This window comes from Columba livia, chromosome 24 (assembly GCF_036013475.1).
Source record: "Columba livia isolate bColLiv1 breed racing homer chromosome 24, bColLiv1.pat.W.v2, whole genome shotgun sequence".
Taxonomy (NCBI): Eukaryota; Metazoa; Chordata; class Aves; order Columbiformes; family Columbidae; genus Columba; species Columba livia.
Window position 1 is genome coordinate 837,934 of NC_088625.1, and position 22,426 is coordinate 860,359.

General features: G+C 62.2%; 3 protein-coding genes across 16 annotated transcripts in view; 2 read left to right on the forward strand and 1 right to left on the reverse strand.

The window, feature by feature from the left end:
* Positions 1-37: 37 nt before the first annotated feature.
* On the forward strand, positions 38-5,613 carry RNF214 (ring finger protein 214). 4 transcript variants are annotated; one of them, XM_065040182.1, is made up of 15 exons: positions 38-196; positions 270-480; positions 867-926; positions 1,162-1,302; positions 1,403-1,542; positions 2,088-2,156; positions 2,444-2,540; positions 2,821-2,909; positions 3,094-3,196; positions 3,298-3,324; positions 3,699-4,075; positions 4,314-4,449; positions 4,659-4,766; positions 5,081-5,176; positions 5,358-5,613. In XM_065040182.1, exons 1-15 carry the CDS (start codon positions 99-101, stop codon positions 5,421-5,423), a joined length of 1,818 nt encoding a protein of 605 aa, XP_064896254.1. In that variant the 5' UTR covers positions 38-98; the 3' UTR covers positions 5,424-5,613. The 4 variants fall into 4 exon arrangements, with proteins under 4 accessions (XP_064896254.1, XP_064896252.1, XP_064896255.1 ...); XM_065040180.1 differs by having other exon boundaries at positions 39-196; positions 3,298-3,396; XM_065040183.1 differs by having other exon boundaries at positions 39-196; positions 3,106-3,196.
* Positions 5,614-6,022: 409 nt separating this feature from the next.
* On the reverse strand, positions 6,023-13,561 carry BACE1 (beta-secretase 1). The gene is made up of 9 exons (XM_065040188.1): positions 13,148-13,561; positions 10,446-10,534; positions 10,089-10,305; positions 9,771-9,908; positions 9,547-9,681; positions 9,317-9,418; positions 9,030-9,179; positions 8,761-8,932; positions 6,023-8,677 (listed from the first exon to the last, which is right to left on the reverse strand). Exons 1-9 carry the CDS (start codon positions 13,391-13,393, stop codon positions 8,436-8,438), a joined length of 1,491 nt encoding a protein of 496 aa, XP_064896260.1. The 5' UTR covers positions 13,394-13,561; the 3' UTR covers positions 6,023-8,435.
* A 326-nt stretch (positions 13,562-13,887) lies between these two features.
* Positions 13,888-22,426, forward strand: part of CEP164 (centrosomal protein 164) — a 28,791-nt gene continuing 20,252 nt past the window's right edge. For 3 of the 11 annotated variants that reach the window (XM_065040155.1, XM_065040157.1, XM_065040160.1), the window contains exons 1-8: positions 13,888-14,019; positions 14,753-14,846; positions 15,205-15,316; positions 15,447-15,651; positions 16,362-17,294; positions 18,940-19,095; positions 19,745-19,864; positions 20,246-20,323. In XM_065040155.1, the coding sequence (XP_064896227.1) occupies positions 14,765-14,846; positions 15,205-15,316; positions 15,447-15,651; positions 16,362-17,294; positions 18,940-19,095; positions 19,745-19,864; positions 20,246-20,323 (1,686 nt within the window). In that variant the 5' untranslated portion in view covers positions 13,888-14,019; positions 14,753-14,764. Of the gene's footprint in view, positions 14,020-14,057; positions 14,275-14,685; positions 14,847-15,204; positions 15,317-15,446; positions 15,652-16,361; positions 17,295-18,939; positions 19,096-19,744; positions 19,865-20,245; positions 20,324-21,589; positions 21,704-22,426 lie in introns of those variants that run through there. The other 8 variants (XM_065040151.1, XM_065040156.1, XM_065040159.1 and 5 more) reach the window with 7 other exon arrangements.

Sequence of the window (22,426 nt, forward strand, 5' to 3'; positions counted from 1 at the left end):
GCGGCGCTGCCGCGCGCCGCCGCCGTGCGCCGGAAGGGGCGGGGCCGGGCCGCTCCGCTCCGCTCGGGCCGCGCCGCTCCGGCCCCGCCGCGCCGCCCATGGCGCTGGAGCAGCCGCAGAGCGACGGCGCCGCCGCTGCCCCGGGCCCGGCCCCGCCGCGCCTCTGCCCGCCCGGGCCCGCCGCGCCGCCCGCCAGGTAGGTGCGCCCGGCGGGCCGGGCCGCGCGCGGGGCCCGGCGGAGCCGTGACCGAGCTGTTTGTTCCGCACAGCGGGAGCGCCCTCGCCGCCCCGGACGGCCCCGGCGAGGCGGCGCCGGCGCACACGGAGCCCGCCGCGCACACGGAGCCCGCGGCCGCCCCCGGCCCGGCCCCGGCGCCCGGAGCAGAGGGGGAGCCCGGGCCCGGGGGACGGGCCGGGCCGGCGGGGGAGCCCGACCCGGAGGCGGCCCCGGGGCGGCCCTCGCAGAACATCGCGGTGCAGGTGGGTGCGGGGCCGCGGGCCGGGCGGTGCGGGGGCTGCGGGTCTGGGGCGCGCACGGGGTCTCCGGGGGGCCCGTTTGGGAAGCCGGTGCTGCCGGGGGGGGGAGCGCGGGGACGCTGCGGGCGAGCGGGGAGCGTGGCGGGGCCCGGGCCGTCAGCTGCTGCCGTGCCTTGGAGCGGTGGGGAGGACGAGGACCATCCGCGGGCTGCTGAGGAGCGGCCGGGGGCTCCGACGGTGTCCCCAGGGCTCCGACGGTGTCCCCAGGGCTCCGACGGTGTCCCCAGGGCTCCGACGGTGTCCCCAGGGCTCTGACAGGTCCTGGGCTCCGACGGTGTCCCCAGGGGTCCGACGGGTCCCGGGGTCCGACAGTGTCCCCTTCTCTGCAGACCGACTTCAAGACGGCTGACACGGACACGAGCACCGATCAGGACATTGAGAAGAACCTGGTGGGTGTCACGGCCCCTTTGGGGGGTCGGTTCCCCTTTGGGGGCCGCGGCAGCTGCAGGCGCTGCCTCCTTCACCCGTTCTGCTCCAGAGAGCCGAGCTGTGGCAGCGGGGCTGCTTAACTGTGGGTTTGGAGAGCGGCGCCGCCTGGGCTCTTGCTGCCGAGCTTTCCTGCCCTGCCCGCGCCCTCCTTAGCAGCAGGGAAGGTTCTCCCTAGGGTTCTGCTCTCCGCTGCAGGACAAAATGATGTCTGAGCGGGCGTTGCTGAAGGAGCGTTACCAGGAGGTGCTGGACAAGCAGCGGCAAGTGGAGAATCAGCTGCAGGTGCAGCTTAAGCAGCTGCAGCAGCGGAGGGAAGAGGAGATGAAGAACCACCAGGTATTTGGAAGAGTCCCCTTTGTGCCAGCCTGCCCGCTGGCGCCGTTTCAAACAGAACCGGCGTTGGAACTTTGATTGCGTGACGCTTGTTTTGCTGTAGGAGATCCTGAAAGCAATTCAGGATGTTACGATCAAGCGAGAAGAGACAAAGAAGAAGATGGAGAAAGAAAAGAAAGAATTCTTGCAGAAAGAGCAGGACCTGAAAGCAGAAATTGAGAAACTCTGTGAGAAAGGCCGAAGGTATTAGCATGGAATAGAAAGTGTTGCTTTTTGGGGAGAAAAGGTGTCACTTAAGCAAAAGAGGGCCGCACGCTCCACTATTTGGAAGCAGCGAGTGTTTTGGTGAGCGCAGAGTGTCGCTCCGTTCGGGGTCTGACACGAGCAAGGCGCGAGTTGTTTGTGACGGTCTGACGGTTTCTTGAACGCTGACCTTGCGCTTTGATGGAGCCGTTCCGTTATGTTGGAGGGCTCTGATTTCTGTTTTATTCTTTATTGTCGAGATAAAGCTCCTTTAGCAGCGGTTCCAGGCGCTCGGCCCGTTTTGCACCACGCAAACGGTTGCAGAGCTGCTGCTGTTGGAGCGGCGCGGGTTCTGTGCCACGCTCCTCGTGCAGTGTCATGATACAGCAAAATCTCACTCGGGAGCCTGTCGGCGGCGACTTCCCAGCGTCTGTGTGGCGCGGGGTTGCATTCGGTGCCTGGCTGCGCCAAGGTGCTGTTTGAGCCCGGGACCTGCGGCATCTGCGGCTGCAGGAGCTGAGTCCGTGTGTCCTTCTCTCGTGCAGGCTGCTGAAGGAGCAGGAGGAGAAGGAGAACAAGATCGCCTCGCTGATTGCAGAGCAGTCTGATGAAAAGTGAGGCTCTTACCTGCTCATTTTCGTTCCGGTCCTTTTGCCCGGGGGAATGTGACTCTCCTGGCGGGGTGGGCTGGATGGTGGGTCTGACGGTGCTGTCTGGTGACGGGCTGCGCAGGTGCCCCCAGCCTCTGCAGTCAGTCCTCTCGAAGCTGGGCACAAGCAGCTCCTAGATACTCGTGCCGTAACGGCCTGAGCGCCCTTCCCCGCTGGGTTTTGTGGGGGTCGCCGCTCGGCGCCGTTGCGGTGCCCGAGCCCGCACCAACGCGCTCTGTGTCCGTCTGCAGGCAGCTCTGGGAGATGGAGCTGGACAAGCTGAAGAACCAGCACAATGAGATCAACAGGAACATCCTCGAGGAGACGGAGCGGGCCTGGAAAGCAGAGGTTAGTGGTGACTTCTTACCCGCAAAGCAGTTGTTGAAGAGAGTATTTTGGAGATTCCAGGTCGTAGTGAATGATTGTGTGGCATTCGGAGCAGTTGGGGTGAGGCTGAGTCCCCCTCTCCATGGGACGAGAAACGGGATAAGAAAATACCAGCGCGGTAAACGTCAGTTGTGACTAACTAATGAAGCTTGGTGCTTAGCAAGGAGGTCACAGTCACAGTCTGGCAGTGTGAACCAAGGGAATACAAAAGCTGCTCTTCACGTGGGGCCTCTCTCTGCAGATCCTGTCCCTGGAGAGCCGGAAGGAGCTGCTGGTCTTGAAACTAGAAGAAGCAGAAAAAGAAGCGGAGCTGCATCTCACCTACCTCAAGTGAGTCCGGGCAGTCTCAGGAACGGTGGGTAACCCAAACGTCCCTCCGTACCCACCCCTCTGCTTACACGGGAGGTTCGGTGGACGCAGTTCAGGGGTGGGGGACAGCAGGAGGGTGCGCGGGGCAGTTGGTTGCTCCCGCTTTGCTGCCAGCGAGAGCACAGTTGCAAGAGGGAAAGTGTAGTTGTGCTTGCAGGTCCGCGCCACCCACGCTGGAGACGATGAGGCCGAAGCAGGAGTGGGAGATGAGGCTGAACAGGATACGGATGACCAAGGAAAGTGTCCGAGTAAGTTCCTGCCGGACGGCTCCCGGCCTAGAAGCGAGCAGTTCTTGCACTTCACCGGGCAGAGGCTTTGCTAAACGCATCTCTTCCTTCCTCCCTGTTAGGACCAGTTCAACGACCACATTCAGATGGTGAGGAACGGCACCAAGCTGAGCAGCCTCCCCCAGATCCCCACGCCGACGCTGCCACCCCCGCCCTCAGAAGTGAGTGTCCCTGCGGCCGAACGCGGCCGTCACCGCAGGGACGTGCTGCCGGGCCTGGGGACAGCAGCCGGTGCCGGCGCTGCCTGTGTGCACGTGGGGCCGCGTTTTCCGGTGTCCCGTGCGTGTCCCTGCCTGTGTGGGCTGACCTGTGCGCGGTGGGGAAGGGAAGGGTCTCTCCGTGGCTGTGAGGGGTATAACCAGAGGTGCCCGCGCTTGTGGCTGGGGAGGAAGGCGCCGGCCTCTGCTTTCAGACAGGCTTACTCTAACCAGCCTCCGCTTCTCCCCCCGTTTCTCTTTCTCAGACAGATTTCATGCTGACGGCATTCCAGCCCAACCCGCCCCTTACTCCCAGGCTCCCGTTCCCCATTGGGCCCGTCCCCGTCCCCATGGTCATGCCCAGCGCGGACCCCCGGGCGCTGTCGTTCCCGCTGCTGACCCCCGCCGTGTCCCGGCCCGCGCAGCCCTCCCCGCCGCTGCCCGCCTCGCAGGGCCGCAGCAGCCCCGGCGTGGCCTCGCTGATGGGCACGCACAGCCCGCACGTGGCCCCCGCCGCCGCCATCCCCCCTCCGCCCGGCCTGGGCGCCGTTAACGTCACTCCGGAGTTCCACAGGCTGCAGCCGGCCGATAAGCTGGAAAAGCTGCTGGAGAAGCTGTTGGCTCGGTTTCCGCAGTGCAACAAGTGAGTGTTTGGCGTTGTCCTGCCCGCAGGCTGAGGATTTGGGGGTGGGACGGGGTGGGGGGGTTTCTCTGGGTGCTTGTGGGATTAGGGGGAAGTGAGGGAGGGAGGAGGATGAGCAGCAAAGGCTGGTGAGAGCACCCGCTCCTTGCTGTGATCCGGCCTTCCCGCAGGGCTGGGCTGGGGGGCTCGCCTGGAGCGGGGGGCTCGCTGGGGGGCTCAGCAGGCTGCTGTCCCGCAGGGCCCAGCTCACCAACATCCTGCAGCAGATCAAGACGGCTCGCAGGACCATGGCGGGGCTGACCATGGAGGAGCTGACCCAGCTGGTGGCCGCCAGGCTGGCGGAGCAGCAGGAGCGCGCGGCGGCCGGGGCGCAGGTGGGCGAGCGGCGGGGGCTGCGGGGAGAGGCTGCGGCTGCTCCCGGGGTTGCGCAGAGCCCGGGCTGCGTGGCCGGCGTGTCCCCGGGCTCCCGTTTCTGCTGACTGCAGCACGGCTCTCGGGAGCGGTTTTCCCCGCGGTGACTCGGGTAACTTGGCTGTTCTTTTCCCCCGGGCTTTGCTGACGTGCCGCGTTTGCCTCGCCGCAGCCGCTCGGTCGCATCAGGGCCCCCATGTTCTCCACTGCGCTGCCTCAGATCAGCACGCCCATGTTCCTGCCCCCGGCGCAGGTGGCGTACCCCGGAACGGCCTCGCACGTAAGGGATTCTGAGGTTCTGGAGCACTCTGCTGGCCCCAGGGGAAGCGGAGGGAGCCCTTGGGGAGGTGGCCGAAAGGATGAGCCAGGGGAGCTGGGGTCTCCTCACGCAGCCACTGGAGGGTTGGGGACGTGATCTGCGTTGGGGGAGAGGGGACTGGCCCCAAGAGGGGTGCCGGGGGCTCTGACACCATGCGACGGCTGCGGGCAGAGGGAGGAACGGCTCAAACTGTGGTGGGATGAGTAGCTGGAATATGGAACGTGTGATGTGACTTGGTGCCCCTGTCCCTTGTGTCCCCTCGCTGCTGGTCGCAGAGCCCGGCTGCCTGCAAGCTGTGTCTCATGTGCCAGAAGCTGGTGCAGCCCGGGGACCTGCACCCCATGGCCTGCTCGCACGTGCTGCACAAGGAGGTGAGTGTCCTGCTGCTGCCGCCCCGTCCTGGCTCTTGCCTGGGCCAGCCTTGGTGGTGGCTTTAGGAAAGGGCTGTCCGTGTTCCTGCTGCCAGCCCACGCTCATTGCCGTGAGGGTCACATCCTGTCCTGTGACCTCTGAGTTGTGCCTGTGGCTCTTGACTAATTCTCTGTCTTCCAGTGCATCAAATTCTGGGCACAAACCAACACGAATGACACCTGTCCCTTTTGCCCAAGTCTCAAATGACGGCCGCTCGAACAAAGCCGTCCCACAGGAGGAGTTGCTGTGAATAGACAGGATCGGTTCTAAGATTTCTACAGTTCTATATTTATACGACCATGTATACACATGTACATTTTTATTATATAGGTAATGTGTGTATAGAAAGTCTGTATACATACAAATTCATAAATAAAGTGTGTATATTATGCAGTGACTTGGTGCTGCTCCTTATTTCGTAGTTCGCAGCCTTGCTGCCTTCTCTTCAAATGCGCGTTTGAGCATCACCTGCCTGCTGGGACGCTCCTGGCTGCTCCCGCTTCGCTCCCGGCAGCTCCCTCTCCATCCCAGTGCTCCCGGCAGCTCCCTCTCCATCCCAGTGCTCCCGGCAGCTCCCTCTCCATCCCAGTGCTCCCGGCAGCTCCCTCTCCATCCCAGTGCTCCCATCAGCTCCCTCTCCATCCCAGTGCTCCCGGCAGCTCCCTCTCCATCCCAGTGCTCCCAGCAGCTCCCCACAACTGTTGACTGGGGTGGGACGCCTCGCTGCCCCTGTGCCACTCCCCCGCCACCTCCATCACCTCCATCCGCCACCTCCCTTTGAGCAATCGACAGGTTGCAGACAAAGAGCACTTTTTTGTGGTCTTTTTTTAATGTAATAATAATTTACCGTGTTAACATTCATTGTTCTTACACAGACAGTAGGTTACAGAGTACAGGAGGCTCCGGCGCCAGCCCACGGTCCCCATCCCCATCCCCTCTGCAGGGCCAGGACCGCACACACCTGTTCTGGAGCGCTGGGGAGGGAGCGCGCGGATCCAGCTGCGCGGCAGCTCCGGGTCGCACCACCCAACCTACGGCAGCTCCGGGTAGCGCCACCCAGCCTGCGGCAGCTCCTGCTTTCACCCCTCCTGCGCTTCCCAAGCCTGGCTGAGGCACCGACCCTTTCTCCAGGGGTTTTGGTGGGGTCACGAGGTGCTCAGCGCCACTTCAAATCTTACACTTACTCTGTGCACTTTTTCCCTTGATTTGCAGGCTGTGGCACGCACTCGGTGCTGCTCGCGGCAGCTGTGCCTCGGGGTCGCTCCGTGCGGGTGCTGCCGGGCACAGCACCCCCGGGTTGGCCGCAGTCTCAGCTCCTGCGCCACGCACACGCCTGCTGGCGCGGTTTAAGGCAGCGGCCGCCGCAGAGTCCGGGGTGCCGGGGGTCCCGGGCAGGCACAGGGTGCGGAGGGCCATGCGTGCTCACTGCCCTCTCACAGGGGAGCGGGATCGCCGGGCGCCCGTGGCTCCGGAGCGAGGTTTGGGTGCCGGGCGCCGCTCGCCAGCGCGCCGCGGGGCAGTTCTGGGGTGCGGGTGCTGGGCTGTCGCGGCGATGCCCGGCACGAGGGCTGGTTGGCCTCTCCTGCACGGTGCGTTCCCTCGTCCCGCTGGCTCCCTCGCTGCTTTGCCACGGAGATACGGAACTGCAGGGCTGAGTTAACGAGTTTACGCGCGGGGATGCTGCAGAGCTGCGCTGCTCCTGCCCGGCCCCCCTCAGCTGCTGAGCGTCCCTGCGCGGGGCGGCTGCCAGCCCGGCCCCGTGCTCGTGGAGGAGCGTTGCTTTAATTAGCGAATCTCATTATTTAAAACAAAGCACTTTCCTGTCCAGGCTGGAGGCAGAGGAGGAAGCGCAGCACGGTGAACATCCTGCACGCTGCAGGGCGCCTGCCTGGGGACGCTCGTCCTCACGCACCAGAACATCCGCCCTCCGCAGCGCGACCAGGCGAGGACAGGGCTGTAGGACGGTCCCTTGGGCCGGGGCGGCTGGCTCTGCGTGCTCCGGTGCTCAGCACCTCCTGACCGCCCGCGCTCGGGTCCGGAAAGCGCCTCCAGCCGAGCGAGCCCTGGCCAAGGCCCCGGGGTTGAGCAGGGGGCTAAAAAGACTAAAAAAACCCAGAACAAAACAGGACCAACCCCCCTAATGTTGGGTTTGGAACAGTGGCTTTCAGCACTAGAATTAAAAATAGAGATATATGTCTATATTGTACAGGTGAGAAGCGGCCGCTGTTTGTACACCTGGGTGTGCTGTGGGACCTGCTATTTACACGCCGGGATTTGCACAGCTGCGCTGCCAGTGACTCGCGTCATTAAAAACAAATGAAATAAATACAACCATGTGTTTAAAAACTAAGAAACGCTGCAGCCCCCGAGGCAGCGCCTGCCCCCCGAGCCGGGCTGGCCCTCACCCCGCGGCAGCAGCCGGGGCGCCGGGACGCGGGCAGTGAGCGGGAGCAGCCGCGGTGCCGGCGCCGCGGGCCGTGCCGGCGGTGAGGCGGGGGCTGCGGGGCAGCCCGGCGCTGGCTCCCCTATGGCTTTCGGTCGGACGGGTGGGCTGGGGAGCGGCCGGGCTTGGGGACTTCACTCTGTCCTGGTTCTGGGGCACCTGGGGACAGCCTGTGGGGCAGCGGCCACCGGCTGCTCCGGAGCAGGTGCCGTTGGTGCTGAAGGGACATGTGGCAGATTCCCATCCCCAGAGGGGTCTGACGAGCGAAAGGGGACGGGTGGCTGCTCCTGCTCATCCCGGGAGGGCAGGGTGGGCACAGGGGGTCCTGGGGCTGGTGGTGGGGGAAGGACAGTTTGGGAGGGCAAAGCGAGCGGGGTACGGAGCAGCAGGATGGGAGCCCTGTCCCGGGCAGCCCGGGGCTGTCCCCGAGAAGCCCAGTGCTGGGATAGATCCTCCAGGGATGGAAATGCTGGAGCCCGGCTCAGGCAGCTGGGGTTGGAAGGAGGCAGGGGACAGGCAGGGGACAGGCAGGGGACAGGCAGGAATGGCTCCATCACGCCTGGCAGGGCTGGGCAGATCCAGGGACAGCTCATCCTGGTGCCGGAGCAGAGCAGCTGCCCCAGCCCCGGGACGCGGCTGCTGAGCTCTGCCCCTTGGCTGCCATGCTCCTTCTGCAAGTCCCCGATGCTCCCGAGTCCCCAGGGCTGAGGCTCTGGGCTCAGCCCCGCAGAAAGGACCCGCGTGTGCCGGCCCCGTGCCCCCCGAAGCCCCCACGCTCACTTCAGCAAGGATATGTCATCGGCAAAGTCGTCGTGGTGGCGGCGCAGGCAGCGGAAGCAGCGCCACTGGAACACCATGAGGCAGAGCGGCAGCATGAACAGGGCGCAGATGGCCGCCATGACGTAGGCGATGGTCATCAGCGTGGACTCGTCCGTCTGCGGGATGTTGTAGCCGCAGTCCTCCATGTCGCCGTGCAGGTAGGGCCCCTCCACCGCGGCCGTGCGGAACTCGTCGTGCACTGTGGTGGCAGAGGGCAGAGCCGCGGTCACCATGCGTCCCCGTGTCCCCTGCAGCGCTCCCCCGCTCCGGCACAGCCCTCACCGTGGCAGGCGCTGACCGCGAAGCCGATGCGCTTGCGGGCGCGGTCAAACACCACATAGAAACCCTCCATGATGACGGCGCCCATGACGGTGCCCGTGGAGGACTGGGAGATGGCGAACTTGTAGCAGTCATCCTGAGAGGTGGCCACGTCCTCCACCGGCCGCAGGTATTGCTGCAGGGACAGAGGTGCCGCCAGGGCCGGGGCCGGGCGGCGGTGCCACCCAGCACGGTCTCGGCAGCGGGCAGGGTCCGGCAGGGCCAGCGCTCACCTGGGGCAGGATGGTGATCCGGAACGACTGGTTGGTGGCTTCCCCCATCAGGTAGAGTGACAGGACCGGGAAGATGTGCCAAGGGGTGGTGCCAACCTGCCAGCAAACCAGCTGCTCCCCCAGCCAGAAGCCGTCGGGGAACTTCTCGGTCTGCCCGGGGAAAGGGGAGGTGAGGGGGCCGTGCCGGGCGGCAGGGATGCTCGGGCTGGTGACGCGCGGCTGTGCCGCCGCAGCCCCGCGCTGGCCCTGGGGACGTGCCCGCGGCGGGAGGGACGGGTTTCACTGACCGAGGAAGCTGTTTTGATGGATTTCACGGCAGCCTCAAACACCTTCTTTGGCAGCCTGAGGTTGGTGGTCCCGCTGTCCACGATGCTCTTGTCGTAGTTGTACTGGGGGTGGAAGGGCAGAGTGACCCAGGCGAAGCGCCCACTCCCCCCAATCCCCGTGGACGGCAGGTGGGTGGCTCCAGTGGCAGCAACGCCGCGTCCCGCGGGGCAGGTCCCTGCTGCCCCCTCACCTCTTTGCAGTCCATGTTCAGGTCCTGCCCGTTGACCTCCAGCTTGACGATGATGACCTCGTAGTACCACTCCTTGCGGATGGGGGTGTACCAGATGTCCCCCACGTACAGCGAGCGGTCGATGCCGCCGATGATCTGCAGGACAGAAGGACAGGCGTTGCCGCCGCGCACCCCCGCTCTGGCGCGTCCCGTCCCGCCCCGCGCGGGCGGCCCTGCCTGCTCACCATGCTGCCGCCCACCGACGCCAGCGCCTCCGTCTCGTTGGGCGAGAAGCCGGCCCCGCAGAGCTGCAGGGAGAAGATGTTGGGCACCCGCGTCTGCTTCACCAGCGAGTCAAAGAAGGGCTCCAGGCTGTCGTCGGGCTGCGGGAGGAAAAGCAGGGGCAGGGCAGGGATGTGTCAGTGCTGTCCCTTCTCCAGGGGCTCTCCCCTGACGGGAACGCTGTGCTCGAGGGGCCGAGTGGAGCTCAGGACACGGAATCTGGACCCTGCTGCAACAGGGTGCGGCGTCTGCTGCCAGCGCCAGGCAGAGCCAGGACTCACCCGGGCGATCTCGGCGTACGCCAGCCCCAGGATCCCTTCCCAGTTGGAGCCGTTGATGAAGAACTTGTCCGACTCCGTGATGGCAGCGATGTTGGCCCTGACGGTGACGTTGGGGCCGTGCGGGATGGTGACAAGGTCAGTGCCCAGCTCCCCTTCCCACTTGCCCTGGGTGTAGGGCACGTACACCCCCTTGCGCAGGTCGCGGTAGGTGCTGGACCTGCAACGGCACAGCGAGGCAGTCACAGCAGTGCGGAGGAAGAAGCCCAGCAAGGGACAGTGCGGGTCTGTGCAGCTGGGGCTGCGTCACGGGCACTCGGGGCGGTGGCTGCGCTCTCCGTGTCCCCCCAGCATACTCACATCTGCCGCTGGTAGTATCTGCGGAGGAAGGGGTGAGGCGCCGCTCCCACCGCGAAGTTGCTGCTCCCTGTGTCCACCAGGATATTCAGCTGCAGGAAGAGAGAAGGGAGGCTTGTGTTGGCAGTGGGACCCAACCGTACCCACCGCCCAGCTCTGTCCCGTCCCCACGCCTGGCTCACGGTGGTCGCTGTGCTGAGCAAGGGCCGTAGTCGGGGACAGCGCAGAGGCTGCACGAGGACATGGCGCTGGAGCAGGAGTAGCGACACACAGAGCAAACACCGGCACTGGGCAAACGGCGCGTGAGCTCCCAGCACAGCCCGGAGCCTGACCACGCGGGCAGGAGCCGGCGAGCAGCGGGCAGGGCCGTGCAGGGCTGCGGGGAGCGTCGCGGGACGGGGTGCACGGGCTCCCCTTGCCAGGAAACCTCGTGTGCTCGCAGATCTGCTGCAATCGCGCACGGCTGGAGCCGCTAATCGGCCATCCATATGCTGAGCTCTGCTCCCGCGCGTTCCTGCCCGCCCCGGGATTACCAGTGCGCAGGCTTTGGCAAACCACCCGCCGGGCTGGGAGCGCGCTGGCTGGATCCTGCCCCCAGCTGAACCCTCCCTGCGCTGTGGCCCCCAGCCTGCGAGGAGCGGGGCTGTGCAGCGGGGCTGCGGGGTGAGCTCTGACCCCCAGCCCAGCCAGCAGCACACTGGGGCTCTGGCCCTTAACCCGTGCAGTCAGAGGGGACAAGAAGGAGGCCAATGCACTTGTGCTGATGGCAGAAGCGCTGGGCTGCAGCTGCTGGAGCTCTCTCCATGGCTGGCTGCAGGCAGCGTGTCCCAGGCACCGCTGCCCACGGCTGTGCTGCACTGGGGGACAGCTCTCCCCAACGCCAGGCTGGCTTCTTGCCCAGGGGAACGTTTCAGGCCTTGGGTAAGGATCACAGCGGCATGTTCGCCCCTGCAATAACCGCCTGGGGTGAGCACCGAGAGCGGTGCAGCCTGACCATCCCCTGGCAACCGGCCCTTCCTGGGGCGGTGTGGTCCCATCCGTCACCAGAGCCACCTGCTCCGCACAGCTCATCTGCGCCGCTCCCCAAGGTCCCCAGGGGACGCGTTTCCCTGGAGAAAATCCTGTGGAGCTGATGCCGCAGGGAGGGGACGCGGGCGGCGGGGAGGACGCTGCGCTCCTGCCCTCTTCCCGGTGGATTTATGAATCAGACGGTGCTGGGAGCCCGGTGTGCGCACACAGAGCAACGGACCCGCTCAGGGACACGGACTGTACCAGCAATTAACTGCTGAGGCTGATTTTGCAGCGCAGCACAGCTCAGAACCAAAACTGAAGCGTGACAGAACAAAGAAACTGGCTTGCCAGCACCAGGAAGGAGAAAGGAAAGGTGAGGAGGGAGATCGACCAGCGTGGGGTGCCCGGGCTGCACGTGTGCCTTTGGGAAGGACAAACATCCCCACGGACAAACAGCCTCCCTGCTCCCCGATCTCCTGCGTGTGCACAGCCAGGCTCTTTCATGTGAATCTTTTAATTCCATTACAACGCCTGGAGGGATTTTGCTCCAGCACACACACCACATTCACATTTGGAAGGAGTCCAAGGCTGGAAGGAGCTGCCCAAAAGGATGACTGGCTCAGAAAGGCACGAGTGCCTGGAAAGAGGTGGTTTGCACAGAAATTATCTGGCAGCTGTGACACGTGGCAGCTCTCAGGCAAAAGATGATGAAATCACATCTAAAACTAGATTTTAGAAATAATCTCCTCCCGTTTTCCCTAAACATCCCCTGCCAGAGCAGAAGATAAATCGCGGGCGCTCAGGGACGATGCGGAACCGCTGAGGGACCCGTTTTCTGCGGCGCTGGTGTCGCTCCCCCGCGCGCGGTTCACGTCTCGCTGCGTCGCTCCCTCCCGCCACGTGTGCGGAGCTGCGCCGGAGCCAGCTCGTGGGGAAGAGCCAGCCCTTATCTCACAGCCTGCGTGGGCGCTGGGCGCTTTGGCAGCGGCAGCCCGGGCACGGGAGGGAACACGGGCCCTCGAGCACCAAGCCCCCGTGGCGCTGTGGGCCAGAGCTGCTGCTGAGGGCGGTAGGTAGGGCTGTGTGAATGGGTTTGGCAGCAGAAATCCCCGCAATCTCACCCATAACGAGAGGAGGAGCTGGGCCAGCACCCGGCCCTCGGCACCTACCGCGTCCCCAGCGCACGGGCAGGCGGTGCCACACGCGTGACGCGGGCAGCGCAGCTCCCAGGACACGAGGGACACTGACAAGGAGAGGGAGCGGGAGCAGAGCCCAGTGCTGCGCCAGCTCCTGCTCTGTGCAGAGCTGACTTGCCCGAGAGCCCCAGGACGAGCTCTCGGGACGTTCCCGGGCCAGGAGCGGCACAGAGAGCCAGGCGGGCGGCAGCTGCGCCCGGCGCTGTGCCTGGAGGAACGTGCCCAGCGCGGCTCGGCGGCTGCTCCCCCGGTGCGTGCATGTGCCGCAGGGCCGGGAGCGCTCCCGCAGGCGGGCACGGCTCAGCCCCGGCGCCGCACACCGCGCAGCCCCCGAGCACCGCAACACCCGGCGGCGGCGGGAGCGCCCGGCCTCCGTGCGTCCGCAGGGCCTCAGCTCCGCAAGGCGCAGCCCCGGGAGCCCGAGCGAAGCGGTGGGGAGCCGGAGCGGGAGCGCAGCCCCGCGGGAGCCTGCTGCAGGCCGAGCCCGGCGGCCCCTACCTTCTGCGGGGGGCTGCCCACCGTCATCTCCACGTAGTAGCCCTGCCCGGACTTGCCGCGCAGGTTGTCGATCATGTCCACGAAGCTGCCGGCCCGCTCGGCGTCCTCCGGCGCCCGGCGCGCCCGGGGTCCCGGCGGCAGGGCCGCGCCGCCCCGCAGCGGCAGGCGGATGCGCGGCGGGGCAGGGAGGGCGCGCAGGGCGGCCGCCCACAGCCCCAGCAGCAGCCAGGGCCAGGCTGCAGCCATGGCCGCGGCCCTCCCCCCCGCAAAGGCCTCCTCCCCGCGGCGGACGGCGCTAGCGGGCCCGCAGCGCCCCGCGCCTCGGCCGGGCGGCCGCGCCGGGGCGGGCAGGCGGCGCGGCGGGGCCGAGCGGGGCGGCGGGCATGGCGGCGCGGAGCTCCCCGCCCCGGAAAGCCCGCCCGCCGCGCCGCCCGCCCGCACCCCCGCCCGCCGGCGGAAGCGCTTGCAGCCGCGGTCCGGCCCAGCCCGACGCGGGTCCCCGCTCCCGGACCCGGCCCCATGAGCGCCCGGTCCCGCCGCTCCCCGCCACCGGGCCGGACCGGGCCGCCGGCCCAGCGACGCGTCGCTATGGCAACGCGTGGCGGACCCTCCCCGCCAGGACTACAGCCCCCGGCAGGCGCCGCAGCGCCGGGTACGTCACGCAGACCCACCTCCCCGCCGGCCAATCCGGCACCGGGCCGCTCCGCACCGCCCAATGGTGTTTAAGCGGCCGTTGCTCGTGCCGTTGCCACGGCGGTTGGAACCCGGAAGCAGTGGCGGCGAGCGCGGGCAACGCGCGGGCGTCCATAGAAGCGGCGAACGGGCGGCGGCTCCGCCCGCGGCCCCGCTGAGCGGCCCCGGCGCCGCAAGCGGTGAGCAGCGGGAGCGCCGGGGCGGCCGGTCCCGCTCGGGGCGGGGAGGCTGCGGGGAGCTGCGCCGTCCCGTCCTCCTTTCTCCCTCCCGGAGCCGTTAGTGCCGGCGGGAGCAGCCGCCGCGGGGCCGGGGGCGGTGCGGGCGCTGCAGGCTGCGTGTTTGTCGTGCCCGTGCAGGCGCGACACGGGTGAAAAGGGCTTTTTTAACATGTTATGTCCTGTTAACGAAGACTCTGTCTCGCCCTCGTAAGCCCGGTGTGTCCGGGGCTCTGGGCTGGTGCCCCTTGGCATGTGCGGGTGTGGGGAGGGGGCGTCTCAAAGAGAAGAATTAGTGCATAATTGTTCTCCCTGCCATGACTTCAGGATGAGGAAAGAGCTGAGACAGCGCTGTGCTGGAGGAAAACAAGAGCAGACTGTCTGGAGTCTGTTCCCCCCATCCCTGTGCTTAATTGGGCACGTTTGGGAGGGGGAGCGGTGCGAGTTCCGTGGGGCTGTTTTGGTTTAGTGTGTCCCAAGGATATATTTGCCTGGAAACTGCCAGGATTAATTGTGGCTTCTGAGACTGGCTTTACATAAGAGTTATAAATACGGGGCGGGCTGAGGACAGGGCAAGGCGAAGGGGCAGCTGAGGTTTGGTTACAGGCGGGTGTGATGATCTTGCTCCAGGTGATTTGTCCTCTGGGAAGGGAGAGCTGCTCGCTGTGACTTTGTGTCGCTTCCTTCCCGCTGGCAGGCGCGGGGAGCCATGGCGGGAGCGATGACGCGCATCGGCGACCAGCTCATCCTAGAAGAAAACTACGATGAGATGTATGTTCCCAGCGAGCAAGGTAATGACGTCTGTCCTCTCAGAGGCTGCAACACGAGATTCAAGCACGCGAGTCACTTCTAGGTGTATTAAGAAGACAGGAACTGGGAGGGCATGGGTGGGGGGGGTAAATAGGATTTTATAGAATGCAGAGCTTTTTGGTTGCAAGGACAAGGGCCGTTTTATAGTCCACCTCCCTGCTTCACCAGCCTGGCGGGACGTAGTAGACTTGCTCACACAGGGCCCTGTTGGCAGCTTTGAGCACCTTCCTTTCAGGATCAGTGTTTCCCTTGTGCCCTATCCTTCAGCTGAGCAGGTTGGCGTGGTTGCGTAGCGCCAGGTACAGGCCGTCTCCACAGACCCCTCTTGTGCTCTTCTAGAAGTCCAGGACTATGCACGGGAGATCGGGATTGACCCTGAGAAGGAGCCGGAGCTGATGTGGCTGGCCAGGGAGGGCATCGTGGCCCCGTTGCCCCCCGAGTGGAAGCCCTGGTGAGGTTCTCGCAGATCCCTGCCCGGTGCTGCCCGTGTGGGTGGCAGAGCAGGGGGTGAAGCCACAACCCACCCGCTCCCTGTGGGCGGGAGGTCCTGATTTCCCCCCGGTGCTGTTCCTGCCCTGCAGCCAGCATGTCACTGGTGACATCTACTACTTCAACTTCGCCAACGGCGAGTCCATGTGGGACCACCCCTGTGATGACCACTACAAAAAGCTCGTCGTTCAGGAGCGGGAGAAGCTGCTGGCGTCTGGCAGCTTGAAGAAGAAGAAAGACAAGAAAAAGAAGAAAGACAAGAAAGAGAAGAAGGACAAGAAGGAGAAGCGACCCACCGTGAGTAGGCTCTGCTGTTGGCGGTGCTGCTGTGAGTGGCTGTGAGCTGAGGGTGATCCTGTGCCGCTGCTGCTTTGGGATCGGAACAGCGATCTCCTGGCAAGGGGTCCTGTCCAGCAGGGCTGTGAGCTGAATGAAAATCCAACAGAAGTGGGGTTGCAGACCCACCGAAATTGAGAGGTTTTGGTTTAGAAGGATGCCCTGCAAGTAGGGGGTGCCCCAGCCCTGTGGTGCTGTTACTGAGCAGGATGTGGCACCAGCCAAGGGTGCTGGCGCTGTTCTCAGCAGATATTGGGGGCACTGTGGGGATTTCCTTCCTTGCAGAGGACAGGCGGCGTTGATGCGGTGTCCGTGTGCGGTGTTATATACGGGCAGTGAAGTGGGTTTAGGCGTGCGAGGTCAGTCTGCTTTGCTGTTGGCATCTGCAAGCGTAACCAAGTTCCCTTTGTGTCCCAGGTGACAGAAAATCATTCCCTCCTCTGTTTTCTTTCCTATGTATACATGTAATGCCAAGTGCTCAAAAACTTACACACTTACTCATATGTAAACTGTGTGTTAAAGAGGTATATACACCTGTACTTTAGATAGAGAAGGGTGCATAGCGTTATGTTGTAGTTATTTGGAATATTTATCTACCTGGGGAATGCAGCCATGCGTTCTCCCTGCAGCACCCGTTAGTCCGATGCCCTGTGCCCCTCTGCTCCCAGCAGGAGAGTCCCCAGCCCGACCCCGATAGCCAGGGTGGAGAGGAAGGCCAGGGGACACCAGCAGACGTCGGTGATTCGGGGAGACTGTTTGCAGGCACGTGGCCCAACGAACCACCTCCTCTGCTTGTCCCAAAGTTCAGCAGAGCGCGCCATCAGACCTTGCCTGATGCGGAGGAACCTTCAGAAGAAGGCCTCTCTCCTAGCGGCTCGGACGTAGACATGCAGCGGCACCCAGAGACACCTTTAGAAGTGCAAGGAGACCTCTGTCTCGAGTCCTCTGACTTGGAGTCTGATTTGGAGGTTAGACAACCAGTGCAACCTCTCTGTGTGTCAAAGAAAACGTGTTCACAAGGCTCTAAGAATGTCAAAACTCTGCTAGAGGTCCTTGAAGACCAAGTCCCACTCTCTGAGGATGAAGAGCTGAATGCAAAGTGGAATGTGGAAGACATGATGGGTGAGTGTGTCCGTAATGCTGATCATCACTTCTCAGCCAGAGAGAGCGCCACAGGACCAGATGAAGACGCAGAAAGAAGAGCAGACACATTGCGAGCCAGAGGGAAAGCAAGCCTTTACTGCAGGAACAATGAAATGGCTCTTTCTGATGCCATTTCTGATCTCACAGATGACTGGAGTTTGCAGGACATGGCCGATGGTCCACATGCCCAGGAAGAGCTGAGAGCCCTTGGCAAAGTATCTGGGAACAGCAATGAGACACGAGTGCGGGATGAGACTTTGGGTCAAGCCATCGGTGTGTACGGCCGAGGTGAGATCCCTGGCAGAGTGGAGAGAAAGGACCTGAAGCTGGTGGCAGTAGGAGCAGATGCAGGAGGAGACGCTCGCGATGTTGTGCTGGAGACCTGCTCTGCAGCCCCTCCAGAGACCACAGACACGCTGCCCCGCTGCCAAGGTGCTGCTGAAGGAGCAGGTGGGACTGAGGTAGGAGTGAGTCCTTTGACAGCCCTTCCATTGTAAGCACTTCTGGAGAAGCGAGGGGGCCAAACTTTCTAAGCTAATCTTCAGGAGAAAATGGGGAAAAACATCCCGTTGCAGGTCGCATAAGCAGATGTGGCAGTCCAGTGCCTTGAGAGATGGACTCTTCCCTCTGAAATGAAAGAGAAACAGGAAGAAGTTTGAATGCCTTGGCACATCCCCCCTGGTTCCAGCCCCTGGTTTTGCAGGCAGGCGCAGTACTGACTTGTCTGAGCGCAGTTTAGTCCTGGACCAGGGCTGCTGTGCTCTTAGGATAGCGAGGTGGCTCACAGCTGTGAGGGCCCAACCAGAAGCGTCCCTTTCCCCTTCTGGGAAAAGCCGGGCTGTTTTTCTCTAGTTTGCCCAACATTTTCCCTCTGCTTATAGCAGGATCCTGCCCTTCACTGGGAAGAATGTTCCAGGTTGGTTTGTCTGTCGAAGTAGTTGCCTCAATCAAATAAGAATTTACCCAATCTCTGGTTCTAAAGAACAAAAACCAGAAGGGCCACTGTGTGTAATGTTAATGAATCGCTTTGCTCTGCGGCTGGTGCCCAGCTGAGGCTCCAGCACCCCGCGAGCTCAGGTCTCCAAGTCCCAGCATGTGGTAGCGCTCGGTTAGCTGATAAGAACTGTGCCTATAAATATCAGATAAACTGCAGATTAGCCTGAAAGTTTTAATTAGCCTGAGGGAAGGGAGTTTATCTTTGCTGAAGGACAGCTAACATCCTCTGTACTGTACATGTAGTTAATGGCCATCTGTAGAATATAATTAGTGAAGCCCAGAATGTGTGATTTATTCTGTTAGTGTTGCTGTGGCAGGGACTTGGTGGAAGAAGGATCAGTGCATATTCATCTCCCTCTCCCCATCCCTCAGCATGTGTGTGAATTAACTGCTTTCAGTCTGTAACGTTGCACGGGCACGGAGTACAGGAGCGGTGATTTGCGAATGCACACTTGGCTGTACCAGCACGCTATGGACAAAATCCTGGCGTGGTTTGCTGCTGGCTTCACCTGTGCAGCGATTGCAGGGTGGGACGGCTCGGGTGGGGGATTCCACGAGGTCAGGTGGAACGGTTGCCTCTCCGGGTGAGGAGAGCTGGAGATGTCGAGTGTGCGTTGCTCAGAGGGGAGGGTGCTGGGTGGCGCTCCCTGTGCTTTGGGAGGGACAGGTGTATTCAGGAGCTCTGTACAGATGTGGTGCTTTCTGCCCGTCACTCTTCCCCTGGTGCGAGGTGAGGAAGCAGCTTTTGGTCTAAAGAGAGGTGGTAGTTGCTGCGTGTGGAGAGGAGGAGGTTCGTTGCCATTGGAGTGGCTCCTACTCACTAGTTTGGCAGAGCAGGGGGGGCGGACAGGCGGGGGTGTGCTGGTTGTCCCGGGTGTGTGGTGCTGGGAAGGAGCCTCTCTTGGGGGTGTGGGGGTGCGTGAGCTCGTGGGGCTGCTGCTGTTCTCTCACCTCGGTTTTGGACAAGCGCACACTGGTTTTTCCTGTGTGCGGGGGCAGGGGGGGCTGCTGGGTGGGAGGTCCCACAGCAGGTTTTGGGTGGTGGTGGGCTCGGCATGGGCAGGGAGCGCTGTGTCCCTTCCCAACATGAGCATGTCCCCTCTGCTCCAGCCCTCAGGCTCGCTGCCATCGCCCGTCCTGGCGCCCCTGGGCACCGTGGGGACCCTGGCTCCGCTGCGCGGGCTGCCGGCCCCGGCCAGCGTCCTGCGGCCACCGGGCTGGGAGCCGGGCAGCCCGCGGGGCTGCGGAGCGGCCGCAGGGACACAGGTGAGGCTGCGGAGACCCCTGCGGGCACGGGGGGCCGGGAGGCTTCGGTGTCAGCGTCCTGACCGCTCCGCACTTCCGACATGCTTTTGTCAGTTAAAAAAGCTGCTTCTGTTCTCCATCTTTCACTGCATTTATTCTCTTTTGCTATTTCTAGGGGGCTCGGTGATAAATTTGAGCTTTCTTCTATGTTTAGCAGATTTAAAGAATCATTTTAATTGCTGTTGAAGGGGTAAAAGTCTGTTAGGTTCATTTTAGTAGAACTTTGATCTGTGTCCAAATGAAGCAGGACACACAGTACAGCTAATGTAGGCTAATAAATATTTTCACTCAAGCATTTGAGAATATAAAAAAAAAAACCCAGAAGACCATTTTTTTTGAATGAATGTGAGGTTTACTATCCCGTTGAATGATTTACAGAATCTGACCTTTGGGTCAACACAACAAACATGTGAAGTGGTGACAAAGTGATCTTTTAAAGGAAAACAAACCAATGTGTGCAAAACATTGTAGAAACCAGCAGCTTTGGGGGTTTTCTTCTCGCGCAGGGAGGTCTCGCCGTGGTGGTTGCGAGCGCTGGTTCCGGGCGGTCGGGGTGAACGGGCGCTGCGGGCGCCGCTCTCGGCCGCGCTCTCACCCCCTCTCTCCGCAGCCAGCGCAGACCTGTGAGCCCCCCACCCGCAGCAAGGGGCTGCCGGGCTTCCCCGGGCACGGCTCCGCAGACACCGCGGCCGCGGAGCGAGCGAGGAAGGAAGAGGACAGCGACGATGAGGTATCGGTGTGCCGTGGCTCCTAACGCGTGTGGGTGACCGCAGCGCGGGAAGCCTCGAGGAATGAGCAACTGATGCTCCCTGGTAGAGCTGAGCGACCAGGGCTGCTCCGTTTGACTATGGGCCTTAAATTGTGCTGTGTTTCCTCTGTGTTTGGTCACCTAGAAGTATCTAATCCTGTTTTCTCCTTGTATGCTCCCCATAAATCAATGTCTGCCACAGTGTGATTGCAGAATGAATTGGCTGTAGCCGTGCTGCCTTGGTGCATTGCTGTGGCTCTGCCTTGTTTCGCTGATTAGGAGCCCCCAGTTCCTCCTGTGTGGTCTGTGGGATTGCAGAGGTCACGACTCAGTGTTGCCCATCTTTCTTTTTAATTCCTTTAGAGCCTCCACGGGACAGCGAGACTGCTGAAAAACCTGCACGTGGACATCAGCGCCCTGGGCGGCAGCTTTGACTCGGAGGTGAGACGGCGGGTGACGAGGTGGGCAGGAGAGGGGCTGGGCAACCAGGAGAGGGGCCCGAGGGACAGGAGCCCAGGTGGGGTCTGCAGGGACAGCAGAAGAAATAACGCTCGTTCTCAGCGAGCTGTGATGAGAGGAGAGGGGGATACACCCTGCGAGCACCACTCCTGCACTTCACTCAGTTCCACAAGGGTTGTAGAAGCTTCCGTGTGGCCGCTTTTCTGTGGCAGCCTAAAACCTGTTTGTTTTCTCCTTGCACTGCTGAGAAGCTCCGTGGCTCAGACAGAGCATCAGCGAAGAGCTCTGTACACACACAGCCCTACGCAGACGCTTTCCTTTCCCCACGGGTGTGCATTTTGCCTGCGCTTTCTTAGCAGTGATCAGGCTTAGGATGACAAGGGCACAAAGGGAAGCGCGTTGCAAGCAGCTCTGGTGATTTGGCCCGACTGCTTGTGCTGATGTTAATCCTCTGTCACTGCTTGGAAAATTCTGTTCCAGTATCTGAAAGGCAAATTAATTTCTTTTAAAGTGTTTTACAGTATTTCCCTTATCCTTTTCACAGCATACAAAAATTAAGCTGTAAAGTGCTTTGCTGGAGAATCTGTTCACAATGCTGGGCAGAAACAGCAAGGGCTTATGCTAAAGTGGATGTCAGAAAGAAAGGCCTGACTCTCATTGCCAAACAACAAGCAGCCTGTCGGGGCCCAATTCGTCACCAAAATGTTAATGTGTCCAGGAACAAAGGGCTGTCTTGGCACTTCAGTGCTGCGCCAGGGCTCGAGGAATCTGTTATAAAATAGCAATTGCGGCCAGGCTGTGTTGACTCAGATGGGCGATATCGTAGTCCTGGTAAGATACTAGTGCCCTGCTGCAAAATCTAATTCGGCTGTAGTTCCATGAGATGGCAGTAGCAAGGCATTCCTGTGAATGAGCCGGAGCCACTCTCCAGCTCCATACAAAATGGAGAGAAGGGAAGGATTTGTGTAACAAACCCTACAACTTACTTGCGGGGAGATTTCTGCTGGACACGAGGGGAAACTCTCTTGACGATGAGTGCGGTAGGACAGCGAGTTCACTGAGCTGCCAGCAGGAGCAGCCTCGGTAGAGCCTGCAGAGCAGCAGCAGGTTGATGTTTGGGGATCTGGAGAGCTCTCGGCTCCGGGTGCATGGGGGGTGACCTGTCGCAGGGGGGTGACCTGTCGCAGGGGGGTGACCCGACCAGCTCAGGACGGTGCCGGGGCTCTCGCTAGCGGCTGCGTTACCCAGCAGGAGAAGGGCCGAGCGGAGGAGGGGAGCCGCGGCACGCGGTCGGCCGAGGCGGCCGCAGCCCCAGCCCAGCAGCACAGGGGTCCCGCGGAGGAGCCGGCCAGCCTGGCAGAGGTGATGGGTGACATCACGGGCCTGCTTGCGCCGTGTCACTGAAGCTTTGCATGCCCTAGGCAGCTTCTAGTGCTCTGGTGTGGATAGTTGCTTGGTTTCTTTCATTCGCTGGTATTACGTGCATAGAGAGAGGTGTAAACAGAAAAACCAAGGGCAAACGCTACCCAGGTGAGGTCTGGAATAAGGATATTACCGAGGGCTCTGTGGAGCCTTGCGTGGCTGGCTGGTGAGTCAGTGATGTGTTGTGAACCTCTGCTAACCAGGCACAGAGCTGGAAAGGGGCCATAAACTTTCATTTATTACTCAGAGGATTGCAGGTGAGGCTCTGAAGCGTGGTTTTTAAGAAAGAACCCAGCGATTTGGTTTCTCTGTCCTCATCTCCAGTCTGATGGATGGCTGTCTCAGCCCTGAGAAGGTTGTTCAGATAAGCGATGTGCTAGAGGATGTTCTTTCAGTTTGCCGCAGCTCCGGGTTTAGAGCTGACAGCATTCCAGTTGCACTTTGATAAAAATACACCATTAAAATATGCGGTCTGTGTGTGGTACACGCTGTACACAGGATGCAGCTAACATTTGCCAAGACACCCCGGCATTAATAAAACAGCGAGAAAGTGGGACCTGTGAGCAGTTTTGTTTGCATACTGATGAGGGAACCTTTTCCTGCTCTTCCTGGCTATTGCGCTTTTCGTTGTGAGTGTTGTGGCCTCCGCGCTGCTGGGGGAGG